Below are 14,232 nucleotides of genomic sequence, written 5' to 3'. Positions count from 1 at the left end.
AATATTGAAAGATGATATACCGTTATTAGAGAATCAAAAGTGAGAAAAAAAAAAACAGAATAATAATCCATATTCTTCTTACTTCTAAAAGTCTAATGAAAGATCCATTTTATAATGTAAATTATAGTACAAAAATTGTTTTATATTTTTTAGGATCAGAGGATATATCCCAAAATCACTTTAATTGAATAGAGTTTTGAGATAATGCCATGAATCTGAAATTTATTTTTAAAAAAATGCACATTCATTCTCAAATTAACAGTATATATTTGTGGGTACTGTAATATATTTGTCTATATATATAATTTTTTAAAAAAGAAATAAAAAATATTTTTTGTCGATAGGTTATATATATAGATAAATTCTAAAAGATTTTATATATAGATAAATCGTATATTTTTCAAAAAAATATTTTTGTATTATAAATTATATATTAAATTTTTGTTATATAGATAAATGTTTTTTTCGTTTTATGAAAAAAAGTAAAAAAAACTAAAACAAACTAGAAACAAAGAAAAATTTAATTAATAAATCCAGTTTACATAAATCTCGAAATCACAATCAAGCTTATATTACACCACACCCACATATAGACACACACAGACACGAAAATAATATGAAATCATCTGATTATATGATAAATAAGAAATCTATTATTAACCCAATAACCAGAAAATCCAAACAAACCGAGAGAAAACCCAGAAACACACTTGGAAACTAAATGTTTATTTATTAAGCAGATTGATAATAAATAGTGCTATAGCAGACAACCGAAGGCATTGCTATTTCTCTTCGTTAATGGCGAAACGACACTGTCCTTTTCCTTGAATCCATCTTCGCAAGTGGTGGAGGCATCAAGGACTGAACTTACTTTAACATTACAATCTGCATACAGCTTGGCCTTGTAATCTTTAATGGCGTCTCCGAGGGTAGGGATGGCATCTGAATAAACCTCAAGGCAATCATCTAAGCCTTCTCTGATAAATGGGTCAATCTTCTTCTTCTTCGTCGTCTTCAAGAGGTTCTTGATATGACCCCTAGTTTCTGTAACGTTGTGCCTGAGAAGTCTGAGAGAGATGAAGCCAAGATCACGAAGATTTGGAACACAGCGGCTATGAGGATCTGCTTGAAGAGAATTTCTGCAGAATCTGTAGCTTACATTTGGATCAGTTCTTGAGAGATTCTTGCAGGTTTGAGCTATGAGATCGACATGTTTATATATTATTTGTTTGCAAGAAATGAACTGGGAAGAATAAAGAAAGAGGATTAATGTGAGAGAGAAGGGATAGAAGAAGGAAAAGAAGCCCATTTGTTTTGTTTTCGGTGTATCATATTTTCTTACACTTTCTTACGAGGTTCATATATATAGTCAAGAAAATACACGTATATAAATTTAATGGAATAAAGCATCTGGATTCTTCTTTCTTGAAATTTGGAGGAGAAGACACATAATGTTTGGGGAAAATTGTGGTTTAAGCATGACCTATAGCTAGATCTCATTCACATTGGTTCAATTATGGTTTGATTTATTAAATTAAATTATATTTATATTGTGATTTGTGAGATCTATTTTTGTACATAACTTATGAATAGTATATTATTTTTTTAGTATTTTATAGTATATGCAAAAACATATAGATGATCGGGCGAGGTATACCCATATATATGACTTGCCTTTTAGACGAGTTATAATTTTTTTTTGTTGAAGAAAAAAATTTGTGCTTTAGTACTCATTTAAGCAAATATGTATTCCAATGCAACTAAGCCATCTTCACATTATTGCATTGATTTGTAATGTGCTCGTGATGTTTAACTAATTTGCTGTATTAGCAACTACCAATAACAATAATTCCTTTGAAATTGAATCGGTCATATATTTGAGAAAAAATTTATGGAACTTCCTAAGTTATATATGATATATATTGAGAAAAAAATGCCGAAAATTCTCCCATTGAAATTTGTTCAAGGGCTTAGGCTCTTGAACGAAAATATATACAACCTATCTTCAATTGTATATAATAATTTTCAATATATAGTTTGAACATATTTTTTATTTTGAAGACTCTTTCACGTATATAAGTAAAGATACATTCACATAGATGAAGAAAATTATACCATTGAAAATAAGTTATGCATATCCTATTTCAGATATAAAACATAAGACATTTACACATGGCTAAAAATATGTTGCATTGCAATGCCGCTGGAAAGAGTTGCAGCCATTCAAGGTCCTACCAAATTTCAATAGCGGATTTTTCATTTTTCAACAATTTTCCCTCTACATATATATACTTTTGTATACAAAATTACTATATAAAATTTATAAATATAATATACTTGTTTAAAAACACTTTTATCAATTTTTACTAATTTTTAAAATGATTAATTAATGTTTGAGATGCTGCGAATGTAAATAGAATCTACTACATTGATTATCAAAAATTCCTGATTTGGCCTGTTTTTACTTCTAAGCCAATACTGTTCTCCTTCATTTTATATCTATCCTTTTTTAGCACATAGATTAAGGAATATTTCATTCATCTAGAATATTATATACATGGACTAAAATATACTACTCATTTAAGAAGAGAAAAAATTGAAATAAATAGGAAAGAAGGATGATGGCAAGAAGTGATTATAAATGAGTATAACTGGAAAAAAAAAGGGGGAAGTGTCGAGCCTCAGATTTTCAAAACAACAAAAGTTCTGAAACAAATAATAGAAATCTAAAACTATAGATGAAATGGAAAAGATCATTGGTTGAATAACCAGAAGTTTGGAATTTATATCCTGAAAGGTCCACCACGTGACATTGCACAATAAAAGTCGTTGTAATTGTTATTATGACTCCACAAAAAAATGTTGTTCCTGTATGATGTGATGACATACTACATTCGTTCTAATATAAGAGTTAATTTGATATTTAATTTTAGTCTTATATAAAATTTAATATAGTTTATCTCTTATATTTATCTATTTTTTTCAATATGGTCCTCACAGTAATTGTACATATTAAACAGTTTCATTAAATAGCTTTAACTAACAACACATAATTAAACAACAGTATTTTAGAAAAAACAACACATATCTATCATAAATAATTAACTTAAATAATTTTTTTAATCTATTTAAATTATTCAGCTAGTTTTCATATCAAAAACTGAAAGCAGTATTTGCTATTGATCTAAAATAACTTGATGGCTTCACTTGCAACATCATTGCAATTGGCAATAATAACATTGAACAAAAAAGTTTGGTCTAGATCACTATGCATCCTTCAAGCTTGCTTTGCTTGTAAATCTGTTTTCAACTAAAAATTAAGAAAGGCAAAGAAGTATAAGAATACTGAAGGAACAACAAAGTAGTAATAGCCTCCCTCCATCTTCAATTTAAATTTATAATTTTTCTTGAGAATTGAGTAGATTTAATTTTGGGGCTTTTGAGCCAAATACTATAAATAGTAATATTAATTACCAAGATACTACATTATGAAAATTATTTATCAAGATAATATATTCAAAATCGTTCAAGACAAGTGCCATTTTAAAAATACATAGAACTCTTCTTTGGCAAAAGCAAGCTCTGCACCTTTTTCTCAAATAATTTTTTTAATAAAAATGGCGTAGAAATAGCCCGCCACCTGCCCCTATTGCTTGACCTGCACCTTTCATGCGCCCCATCCCACCCTTCTCAAACATTTCCTTCCTCCCCCCTCATTTTTCCTCGTCTCCCGGGTATACATACAGTCATACACACATATTTTTTAATACTCTTTCGGTTTTAATATAAGACCCATTTAGCTAATTTGATCAGATTAAGAAAGTTAGGTAAGTTAGTTAATTATAAGAAATGTGACATTTTTTTCCTAAAACACTATAATCATCTTTCTTAATACCTCATCTTCCTCTTCTATCTTGATTATGGTTGAGGAGATTTATAAGGGTAATTTAGAAAAATTGATAAATATGAGAAATGGGTCTTATATTTAGGGCTAAAACCAACTCAACAATTGAGTCCTATATTAAGGACCAGAGGAGTATAAAGTTTTGTTGGCTAATTTAAAAAAATTAAAAGTTTTACCAAGTTATATAATTAAAATATGTTATATAATCCCTTTGAAATCCTTATATGAATCATTAGGTTATATATCAACTTGTAAGTAATGTAAGTTAGTTTGAAGAAAAACATGAAAATTAAATTATTATAAATTTGAGAAATTTTAAAATTTTAGATTGTTACTACCTCTCGTCCTTAATTTAATATAAGATCCAAGTCCAACTAACTAATTTAAAAAGATTAAGAAAGTTATTAAATTATTTAATTATAGCATATGTTACATAATGCTTCTAAAATATTATGTGGATCATTAAATTATATATTATCTTGTAAGTATGATAAATTAGTTTAAAATGATAAATATAAATAGTTTAGAGTAATTTACTAAATTAATCAACTGGGTTTTATATTAGAATCATAGGTATTAATTAATTTATTAATTTTAGTTTTTAAATATATCACATTATATATAAATTAATATTATAATAATTTGCTCTGTGTGTATATTTGTACGCGGGAGGATGAGGGAAAAAGCGAGGGGGGAAGGAAAATGCTTGAGGAGAGTGGGATGGGATGCAGAAAAAGGGCGAGCCAGGCCATAAGGGAGTAGGTGGCAGGTTATTACTGTAAAAAAAATTATTTAAAAAAAAAATAAAGTGCAGAACTCGTTGTTGGCAAGACAGGGAGACAGAGTTGTGCATTTTTAAATCGTATTTGCTTTGAACAATGTTAGATGCAGTATCCTGATAAATAATTTTCATAATATAATATCTTGACAATTAATATTATTGTTTATAACATTTGACTCAAAAAGTCCAATTTTGGAAGGTGTTTGGATTAGCAATAAAAAAACTAAGTTTGCGCTCAATAAAATAAATATAAATATGTAAGAGATATTTTATTTCTTAAAGTGTAAAAGTGAATTGAAAAAAAATACTCCTGAGATGTATCTTTCGAGTTACAAGAGGGCCGGTTCAAACTTGCAACTAATGGTGGAAATAGGCCAGGCGACCTGTCGGGGGCCTGTGGCCTGGCCTGACCTATTTAGATATTAGACAGGCTTAGGCCTGTAAAAAAGCCTGTTTGCTTTATCAGGCCAGGCTCAGCCTGATAGTAAACCTGTTAGTCCTGTCAAGCGGCCTGGGCCTGTTATCTTTTTTTTTTTATGTTAAAATTATAAATTGATAGGAGGGACTTTGCTATTCTAATTGGTTAATTGAGAAAACTCCATCCACATAAACGTGTTATCTAAAGCCTATTGCATGCGTCATTTCATTTCCATTCTCTATAATAAAAACAATTGATGTATGTATAATGACACATATTTGATCAGAGAAAGAAAATATAAGTGCATTAAAACAAAAAGCATCATTCATTTATTTGATCCATGCTTATAGAATATATATATAGAGAGAGAGAGAGAGAATTGACCTATTATGTTTTAGACCGTGTATATGTGTGCTCAATCTAATTCTTATTATAATAGTTACTTAATTAATTTAAATAAATAAATAAATTATAATAAATGTAATATTTTTTTTAAAAAAAACAACCATGTGTAACAACAGGATCAAATATCATTTTGTTAGTAAATTAGTCTGAATAAATGATAAATTTAAAATATAAAAGGGATTAAGGATGTTTCATATTTTAAACTAGATCTAGTCATCAACTAATTTTTATACTAGAGATAGGATGAAGTGATATTTTTATATCAGAATGAAATTATGTTTTCTAATAATTTTTCATATTAGATTTTTTTTTTGGGCCTAAGGGGACATGTTTTACAAATTATGTTAATTTGATAATTTCATATTTTTTGTTTGTATTTTAGATAAATTAGGTTGAATTATTATAATTTTGAATTGATTTATGTGTGTTTAAAATTTATTAAAAAAACAGGCCTCTTAACAGGCCACAGGCCAGGCCAGATTACAGGCCAGGCTCAGGCCGATTAAAAAGCCTTTCACTGGCCGCAGGTCAGGCTCAGGCCAACAGGCCTCACCACAGGCTAGGCCTGTTAAGGGTGAAGCCTAACCTGGCCTTGCCTGTTTCCACCCTTACCTGCAACACACACCCACGCGCACACTCATACTACTCGGACTAGTGGCCAGTGGTACTCCTAAGATGTATCTAAATAGGCTCTTAAGCGCCCACAAGTGCTCATTGTTAGGCTCGGTAGAGTTGCAGATTATTTTCCCTTGACAAGGTTTAGACAATCTTTTAGAAAGTGAAAGGAGCCAAAGTTTCTTAGAGATACAAAGAAAGTTACAATTTGTATTTCCTGAAGTCACAGTTTGTAAGGAAAATCACTAACTGTATGTTCGGATGGAAAGAAATATAGGTGCATGTAATGAAAAATTAAAGGGGGAAAATATTTTCTGGTTTGGATAACATGAAAAGATACCACCAAAAATTAGGTCTAACAAAATGGGTTAATTCCTTATAATGTGGTGAAACAATGTTTAGATCATCACTGAGAGAATGCCCACATTTAATATCCAACAATACTTCAAATATAATTATCCTAATAAGAGAATATCTGTGCTTAACCAAAAACGAAAAATATGAGGGGGGAAAAAAAGGCTAGAGGCAAAACAGAGAATGTTCTCTCCCAACTTCCCGTCTCCAAATCTGATGTCGGGGGATAACACATACTTTTTCAAAAACTGTCAAAAATGAGAAGAAAATGGCATTAGAGCCATATCTTTCAAATGAATATTACTATCATTAAAAAAAAAAAAAGTAGTTATTTTATTTCTTTTATGTAGGTCACATTTTCTTTTTCATTTTTCTTTTCTTTTCATTTGCTCACTTCAGGTGGCCAATAAGGCCAAAATGGAGAATGCGAAGAGACGGGTGGAGGAGGGGAGCCAAATCCGGCTTTTCAGGACGGGAGAATGACACTTCGGAACCAAAAGAATAGATCAACTGTAAGAAAGAATTAAAGCATTCTTTTGTTTCTCGGATATTCTATATTAAATTTTTGGAAGATTATTTTCAGATCACTCTCTATACTTGTTACAAATTCTGGAAAATAAATGTCTAATCTATGTAAATCAATGAATGAATTAACTTATTTTTAGTCTTTCAATGCAAATTTCAAAAGCTCATCATTTAAAATTTTAGAAAATTGAAAGAAAAACTTAATTCTATCACACCATGAGGAATTAACAGTTGTCTAACGAAAATTAAGCACCTTTGGCCCTTGACACACGTGCATAAACAGATTCAGTCAACTTCTGCCTCAATCTTTATGGTAACATAAGAAGCCGCAGCGAAACAGAATTATCAAGGCATAAAACCAACCGTCTGTGGTAGATGAAAGACTAAAGGGGGAAAAAGGGTGAAGATATATAAGATTAGATTGCTCATGGCAGAGTTTCAACATTTTTCACCTTGTTCATGAATCCTAGGTTTTGATGATGTTCATTATTCAAACATCAGCCTCATAATGCTACTCCTCCGGTCCTAATTATAAGACCCAATTGACTTATTTGAAGAGATTAAGGAAGTAAGTTAAGTTGGTTATTTATAATAAATAAGTGTTGTTATTCCTAAATATCCTTGCTAATTAAGTATATTGGCTAAAACTATCATTATTAGAAGGATTATCTTGGAAAAAAATACATAAATATAAGAGAGAAAATGGATTGGGTCTTATAATTAGGACCAAATAAAAAGTCAAATTGGGTCTTATAATAAGGACCGGAGGAGTATTTGGCAGCTGCGGGGAAGACCACTATCAGTATTCAGTAGGTTCTTTAAGCTCTAAACATTGATTTCCTAACCAATATATACTTTGAAGATGTACAATAACTTAAACTTTAGTACTGCAGTACATGCTGCTCATCAAAACCTAGCTGCACAATAAATCATGGGCTTTTTTTCTTTCAAAACCTCTATTAATACCCAAGAATATGACGAATCAAAGACCACTCAGTTACACAAGAAAAACAAAGCAAGAAACAGCATAATTTCAAGATTTGAAAATAACTGAAACCTCCCTGTAAAACCGAAATTGGTGGCTATCTTCTAAAAACTAATTTTAAGGCTCCTCATAAAGCATCTTTGGGTGCTAAGAACAGAGCCGAACTTGTAATAAATGCAAGAAAATCAAATTAGTCAATTCTGCTGTTGTTGAATGATCAAAATAATTTAGATGTATCTTTATATCAATACAACCTCCATATCCCAACTCCATTCCACTGTCTGATCATCTTATTCAACCGGTCCGTCTTTTCATTCAAGTCAGCACATCATATATCCTACAGCGCCTTCATGCTCTCCCTATGTCATATTCTCTAAGTTTCTCATAGGCTTTTTTGATCAAAATAATTTAGATGTATCTTTATATCAATACAACCTCCATATCCCAACTCCATTCCACTGTCTGATCATCTTATTCAACCGGTCCGTCTTTTCATTCAAGTCAGCACATCATATATCCTACGGCGCCCTTCATGCTCTCCCTATGTCATATTCTCTAAGTTTCTCATAGGCTTTTATTGATCTGGTGCGTTCAGACTTATCAAGCTCTTGGTCATGTCCGTGTTATTCCACACATCAAGGAGGCAGCATCATTGACTGATCCTCTCGTTTGCTAGTACCACTACCTGCTCCCATTCTGTACTTTGATCAGGATTTCCCTCCCTATTTTCAGATGGGAATTGGCAAAAATGTAACTGAGTTGTTAGTTTAGTTCATTTCTTCCTTTTCGTTTTCTCCCAGTTTAGATGTTCTTAAACTTGAATTTAGCCATAAAAAATTCCCTCACCAGTTAAATGTTTTAGACAATAGTACATCCATTAATCAAGCCAAACTGATTCAATTTCAAAACACTCTGGCTCTCTGATTTTCCTTTTTGGTATTAAACAAAATATTAATAGGGCTCCAGGGGGAAGCATCAACTTTCCTTAGCTACCACAACAGTCATCTGATGTGGAATTAAAGCATTTCATACTACTCTTAGCACCAGTAATGAAGAGTTAATGTCGTAGTGGCTCAAGTCTATGTCACTTCATTTGACCTTCTCAGTGGTCAAAACCCTCCCTCTGCAAGTAGCCACCTCAATGTCCTAAGGACAACCAACTCTTCTACCAAGTAATACGACCCAAGGAGGCATGAGTAACCCTTAAAAATGCGTTGCCAGTGGAAAAGAATATCTCCTCAAGTACCACACCAAGCACCTCATATCACTCGATGTGAAACTTAAGCATCCCATACTACCCAGTCCCTAACAAATATGCAATCAAACCAAAACACTACTTTCCCATACCAACAGAATGCAATAAGGTCCTCTGCCTTATTTGTAATTTCTCAATTTATCAACATTTCAATGCCATCAACACCTCTAAAGTTCTACCAGGGAAACATTGTAACCAAGCATCATTATACTGCATTAAAAAGTAAAGGCCACAAAACAAAAAGTTAAAAACTCAACATTAACACATTCCTGTTATCCTTACCTGCTCTTTTAATTAACAGAAGCAAAATTTACTCTTCATGAACCATGTCTAAACAGCTACAAAACCTCAACCATTTTTAACTACATTAATGTAAGGAAGGTCTCCTTCCTCACCAGCCATTCTATCGCTATTACATACTACTTTACCTTCCAATCATCATAAATATTAAATAATGCAGGATCCAAGACCCAGGAATTATAATATTTAAACTTAATTTACTAGACAACCTACTGCCGTTTACGCTTCATTAAACATACTACTCTGAGTCACATCTATACAACATTGCGTACATTAGAAAAGCTTCTGTCCAGTGTCATTATGGCTTCTTCTCTTTTCTTTGGGGGGGGGGGGGCAAAGATCATATTATTAAAAAGTAAAAGAAGCAGAGAGACAGAGGACAAAGAACATTTCTATAACAAGAATACAAGATATAAAACAAATTCTCTACAGCAAATTGGCCATGGCTCCTTTTAGGGAGCCCCTTTGGACTACGGAGTGGAAGTGAAACTTTAATTTATTGATGAGGTGCTTCAGTTCAGTCATTTTTTGCACTGGGGCCTTTGTCAAGTAGAATATCTATCCCACTATGTATTTCTTTCCTATTCAATCAAATTTCTTTTAATATATTGAAAGAATCTTTAAAAAATGCAGCATGTATAAAGTTGGATTTTGAAAATTCAGCAAATGCACTTTGTTGCTTACGATCATCTTCCATGAGTAGCGTATTTCAAATAACAGGCCTCTTAAATAAACTCTTACTCCTACTTAAAAAGGGGGAAAACTTATGGATAGATTTGTCCAAGACTATAAATCTATAACAATTGATCCCAAGATTTGTCTAAAGTCAATACTCCCTTGCTAATCCGACTTTATGATAAGAGGTATGTAAATGTGAATGCTTATTGAATCAATAAATCTACATACAACCTAACAAACCATAGTTTTTTTTTTTAAAAAAAATAACAACACAAAACTCAAAAGAAAATCTGAGAAAAATTACACCAGCAAAGCAAGCAGAGCCTTGACATTTACTTATTGCATAAGTTTTATGATGTAGTCAAAGAACCAGCAGAAGCAACAATTGATTTTCTAAAGAACAAAAATTATATATATTATCATATACCGATCCCTTTTTGAATTAACAGATACAAAGAAAGCCAAATCTACAAACAATAGGTCTACTTCAGAACAATCGCTAACAACCCCTGAAACCAAAATTGTTAAACGTGTTTAAGTCTACATAAGAACAAGAGGCCTGCGTATGTCCTGCTTAACAAATTTTGACCTCAAATCCAACGTTCTCGAAGTACTTACCAATTTATGCAATATTGGCAAGAAGAACTGACTTTACGTGACCAAACAATTTGGATACTGAACCCAACAACGAAGGATTCCGGTCTACTGAGATACCTTCATCAGACATGAAGCATGTGGCCCCAGCTACCTCCCATAATGGGGATTCCGGGCAGCCATATTGGCAACCTGAGCCTGCAATTGAGCAGCTCTAACTTTTGAGGCAGTAGCACGTTGGAAGAACTGTTCTCTTGAAAGCACCCTCACACTCCTTAGGTATTGATCAAATGGTATGGCACCCGTTTGAACAGCCTTATCCAGAGAATAGACAGTATCTTCAATAGCCATATCAGCTGCTGTGCACTCAAGCATTTGCTTAGAAAGCACATCCACGCACTCAAAAGCATCATCAATGTTCTCTAAATTTCCCAACTTTTTCCCTTGGTTATCTCTCAACCATCCCTCTAGAACATCTGTATTCATCAAAATAATCTGTAATTGCTGCTCCAAAGCTTCCTTCTCCTCCTGCATTTCCTTCAAGCCCTTATTAATTTGCTCCTCTCTCTGCCTCAACACGCCCTGCAAATTGAACAACCCTTCCATTTCAGCCTCCCTCGTCTTCCTTAACCCAGAAACATCATGATGTACCAACCCCACTAGCTTATTGATGGCATTCCGTTTATAAACCTCAGTTGGATCCTCCGTGTGAGGCTGCGATTGAACCCGAGCAGCTGCCCCACCACCGCCATAAGGAGAAGGCGGATAGGTCCCCGGAGGAATTGACGGGTGAGCATACCCAGCCGTAGACCCCAAACTTGATGAAACAGAAGACGAACCGCCACTTGGATTAACCCCGAAATTCGGATTAGGGTTCGGTGACGCAGGTGGTGGCGGTGCTCTACGCTGGGAATAAAGTGGCGGGTCGCGACTAAATACAACACTCAAATTTTTTACAAGATCAACCAAATTGGAACTTGGGTATATCCAATTCTGCAAGTAAGGTACAGAAACAAGGCCAGAAGGGTTGACATGGGGATGAGGGCGCTTGATGATCATGTCTCGGGTCGGGTTCACATACACGCAAGGTGGGTGTCGAGGATAGGACTCCATAAGCCATATGATAACTGGGATATTGTATGTGACGCCTTGAAAGGTCATCGGAATAGTTCCTTCGGCTTGGAGGAGATTAACGGAGCGTCCATCATTGTGAGTAAAAGCAGCGGTTTTAGGTTCAAGAGAAGGGAAGTTTGTGGTGAGATTAACAAGGTGCTGACGGATGAGCCATTTGGTATCTTCGGTGTACGGAAGCGCCGATGGGCCACGTTGGGACAGGACGGAGCTCAAGAACTGCTGGGTGAATTGGGGATTCGCCGCCGGTTGCACCATGATAATAGGGTTTGGTGCCGTATCGATGATTGAATGAAATCGATCAAATCAAATTGAGAAGAAAACTACACAGAAGATGCGTTTGGCTTGCAAATTTGATGCGGTGGTGTTGAGGAAGCGGGAGAAGGAGAAGGAGAGGAAGACGCTGGGGATCTGCGTTAAGGGAAGCCTTCAAGCCTTCAAGGTTTGGGTTTACGCGTGAGCATGCTCACTCGGACGGAAATTTCATAATTGACTCAAATGTACGCAAGATTATATTTTATTACGCGCTCTCGCGGATTTTTATATATATTTTTTAACACTATACTCATTTTTATAATTTTTTAAAATTAATTTTATTGATATTCTCTCAATAATAATCAATTAGGAGAAAAAAACAGAAAATTAGAAATATGCGTAAAGCGTTTTAAGAAAAAATATATATCATATGAACTAATTTAACTGTCATTCTTAATCTACTCAAATTAATTAACTGGTTCTTACATTAATGATTAAAGAAGTATAATTTTTGGTCTATGAAATTTGGGACTATTTTGTTTTTCATTAATCAAATTTCAAATCCATGATTTTAGTTTTTAAAATTTAGTTTGTCATAACATATTAGTCTCTAAAGATATGATGGTAAGATCTACTAAAATGTTATAAACAGTATTAAAATGTAATGTGAATTCATCAAATCACAACTAGTCGGATCTTTCATGAATAACAGAGTATTTAAAAAGTAGGTATTCACCTTAATCTTGTAAGGATAATTTTTCTCTAATCACGCTTAGTTCTTGAAGTTTAATTTAGTTTAGCCTAATCTCTTAAGTTTTAGCTATTTAATTTGTGGGTTTATATGCTTTCCGAGTTAACTATGATTCTATGAGTGACTGAGTGCAAGGATTGGTTGATTAAGTGGCTAAAATTTGAAGACCTGAGTTGGATGGATTAAACTTCCAAGACTTAATATGATTAATTTTTATAAACTAATATTTTTTTAACACAACATAAATAGTTAAATTCGGTCTTATAACTAATTAAACCAAAGGTTCAATGTTAGAAAAGTATTTATAAAGAGATATTTACTACTCATCAACCAATTCCAACCCTTTTGACAATATATATATTCATAAAAAATTATAATATAAACACATTTATGTAATAAATATTTTCATTAATATGTATTTTATATTTATAGTTTCATGAATATATATTATATTTATATTTATATTTTAAATATTTCCCGATCTTCATTTGAATACTTACAAATTAATTAACAGAGCGCGTATTTCTAGGTCGGCCAAATTATTTTATTAAACAAAATATAAAATAACATATGACACGTAACCCCACTTAACGCCTGTCAACGCACTAGAGATAGAGAATGGGACAACCATTACTTTGGAACCAATCACAGAATCGCATGTGGCAATTATTCCCGCAGGAGCATTCCACCCAAGTATTTCCCTCATCATGCTCATCAATAAATTTCACACAAAAACCAAATAATCAAATTTAACATTGTTTCAAATTCTCTTTCTTTTTGCCGGACATAGTTTTAAATTCATATGGAGCATAAAAAGGATGGGAAAATATTATAGAGCTGTACTATAGTAACCCAGTGTAACTGTAAAAAATTATTTATTGGACTCCGACTGTCCCCCCCCACAAAACATCTCCTGATCATAGTTTAAATATAGGAAAAAACGCAGTTATAAATTTTAGCACGCCATGATCAAGGTGGTATTTGAATTAACTTTTTCAAAGTGATTTTATGATGTATAAAGTAAATATATGAAAGCAGTTTATCTCGACTTATATGAAATTAATTACTTTTTCAAGTACTTTTAGAGTGGTACCAAAATCTTCGTTTGTATTTGTAGGCCATACTACCAAAAATATGCATCCCTTAAAGGCTCATTTGAAGTGACATAAAAGTAGCTTCTAAATCATTATTTATGGAATGTGAGTTAAGTTTGTGAGAAAAATTTTGTTTCTCAATTTACGTAAAAATACTCAAGAACTTATAAATCACAGATACAAGCGA

General features: G+C 32.8%; 1 protein-coding gene and 1 pseudogene across 1 annotated transcript; both read right to left on the bottom strand.

The window, feature by feature from the left end:
• Positions 1-725: 725 nt before the first annotated feature.
• LOC114743305 (putative invertase inhibitor) lies at positions 726-1,309 on the bottom strand (annotated as a pseudogene).
• Positions 1,310-10,792: 9,483 nt separating this feature from the next.
• On the bottom strand, positions 10,793-12,393 carry LOC114743244 (protein ELC-like). The gene has a single exon (XM_028931440.1). The coding sequence runs from the start codon at positions 12,201-12,203 to the stop codon at positions 10,965-10,967; it is 1,239 nt and encodes a 412-aa protein (XP_028787273.1). The 5' UTR covers positions 12,204-12,393; the 3' UTR covers positions 10,793-10,964.
• Between the last annotated feature and the right edge of the window lie 1,839 nt (positions 12,394-14,232).

The sequence above is a fragment of the Neltuma alba genome, unplaced genomic scaffold (assembly GCF_004799145.2).
Source record: "Neltuma alba isolate B1F8T4 unplaced genomic scaffold, ASM479914v2 tig00003988_pilon, whole genome shotgun sequence".
NCBI lineage: Eukaryota > Viridiplantae > Streptophyta > Magnoliopsida > Fabales > Fabaceae > Neltuma > Neltuma alba.
This window is presented reverse-complemented; position numbering and strand designations above follow the sequence as displayed.

What these genes read in the sequence shown, in the direction of transcription:
- LOC114743244 (XM_028931440.1), bottom strand. Translation starts at nt 12,203, where the DNA reads ATGGTGCAACCGGCGGCGAATCCCCAATTCACCCAGCAGTTCTTGAGC.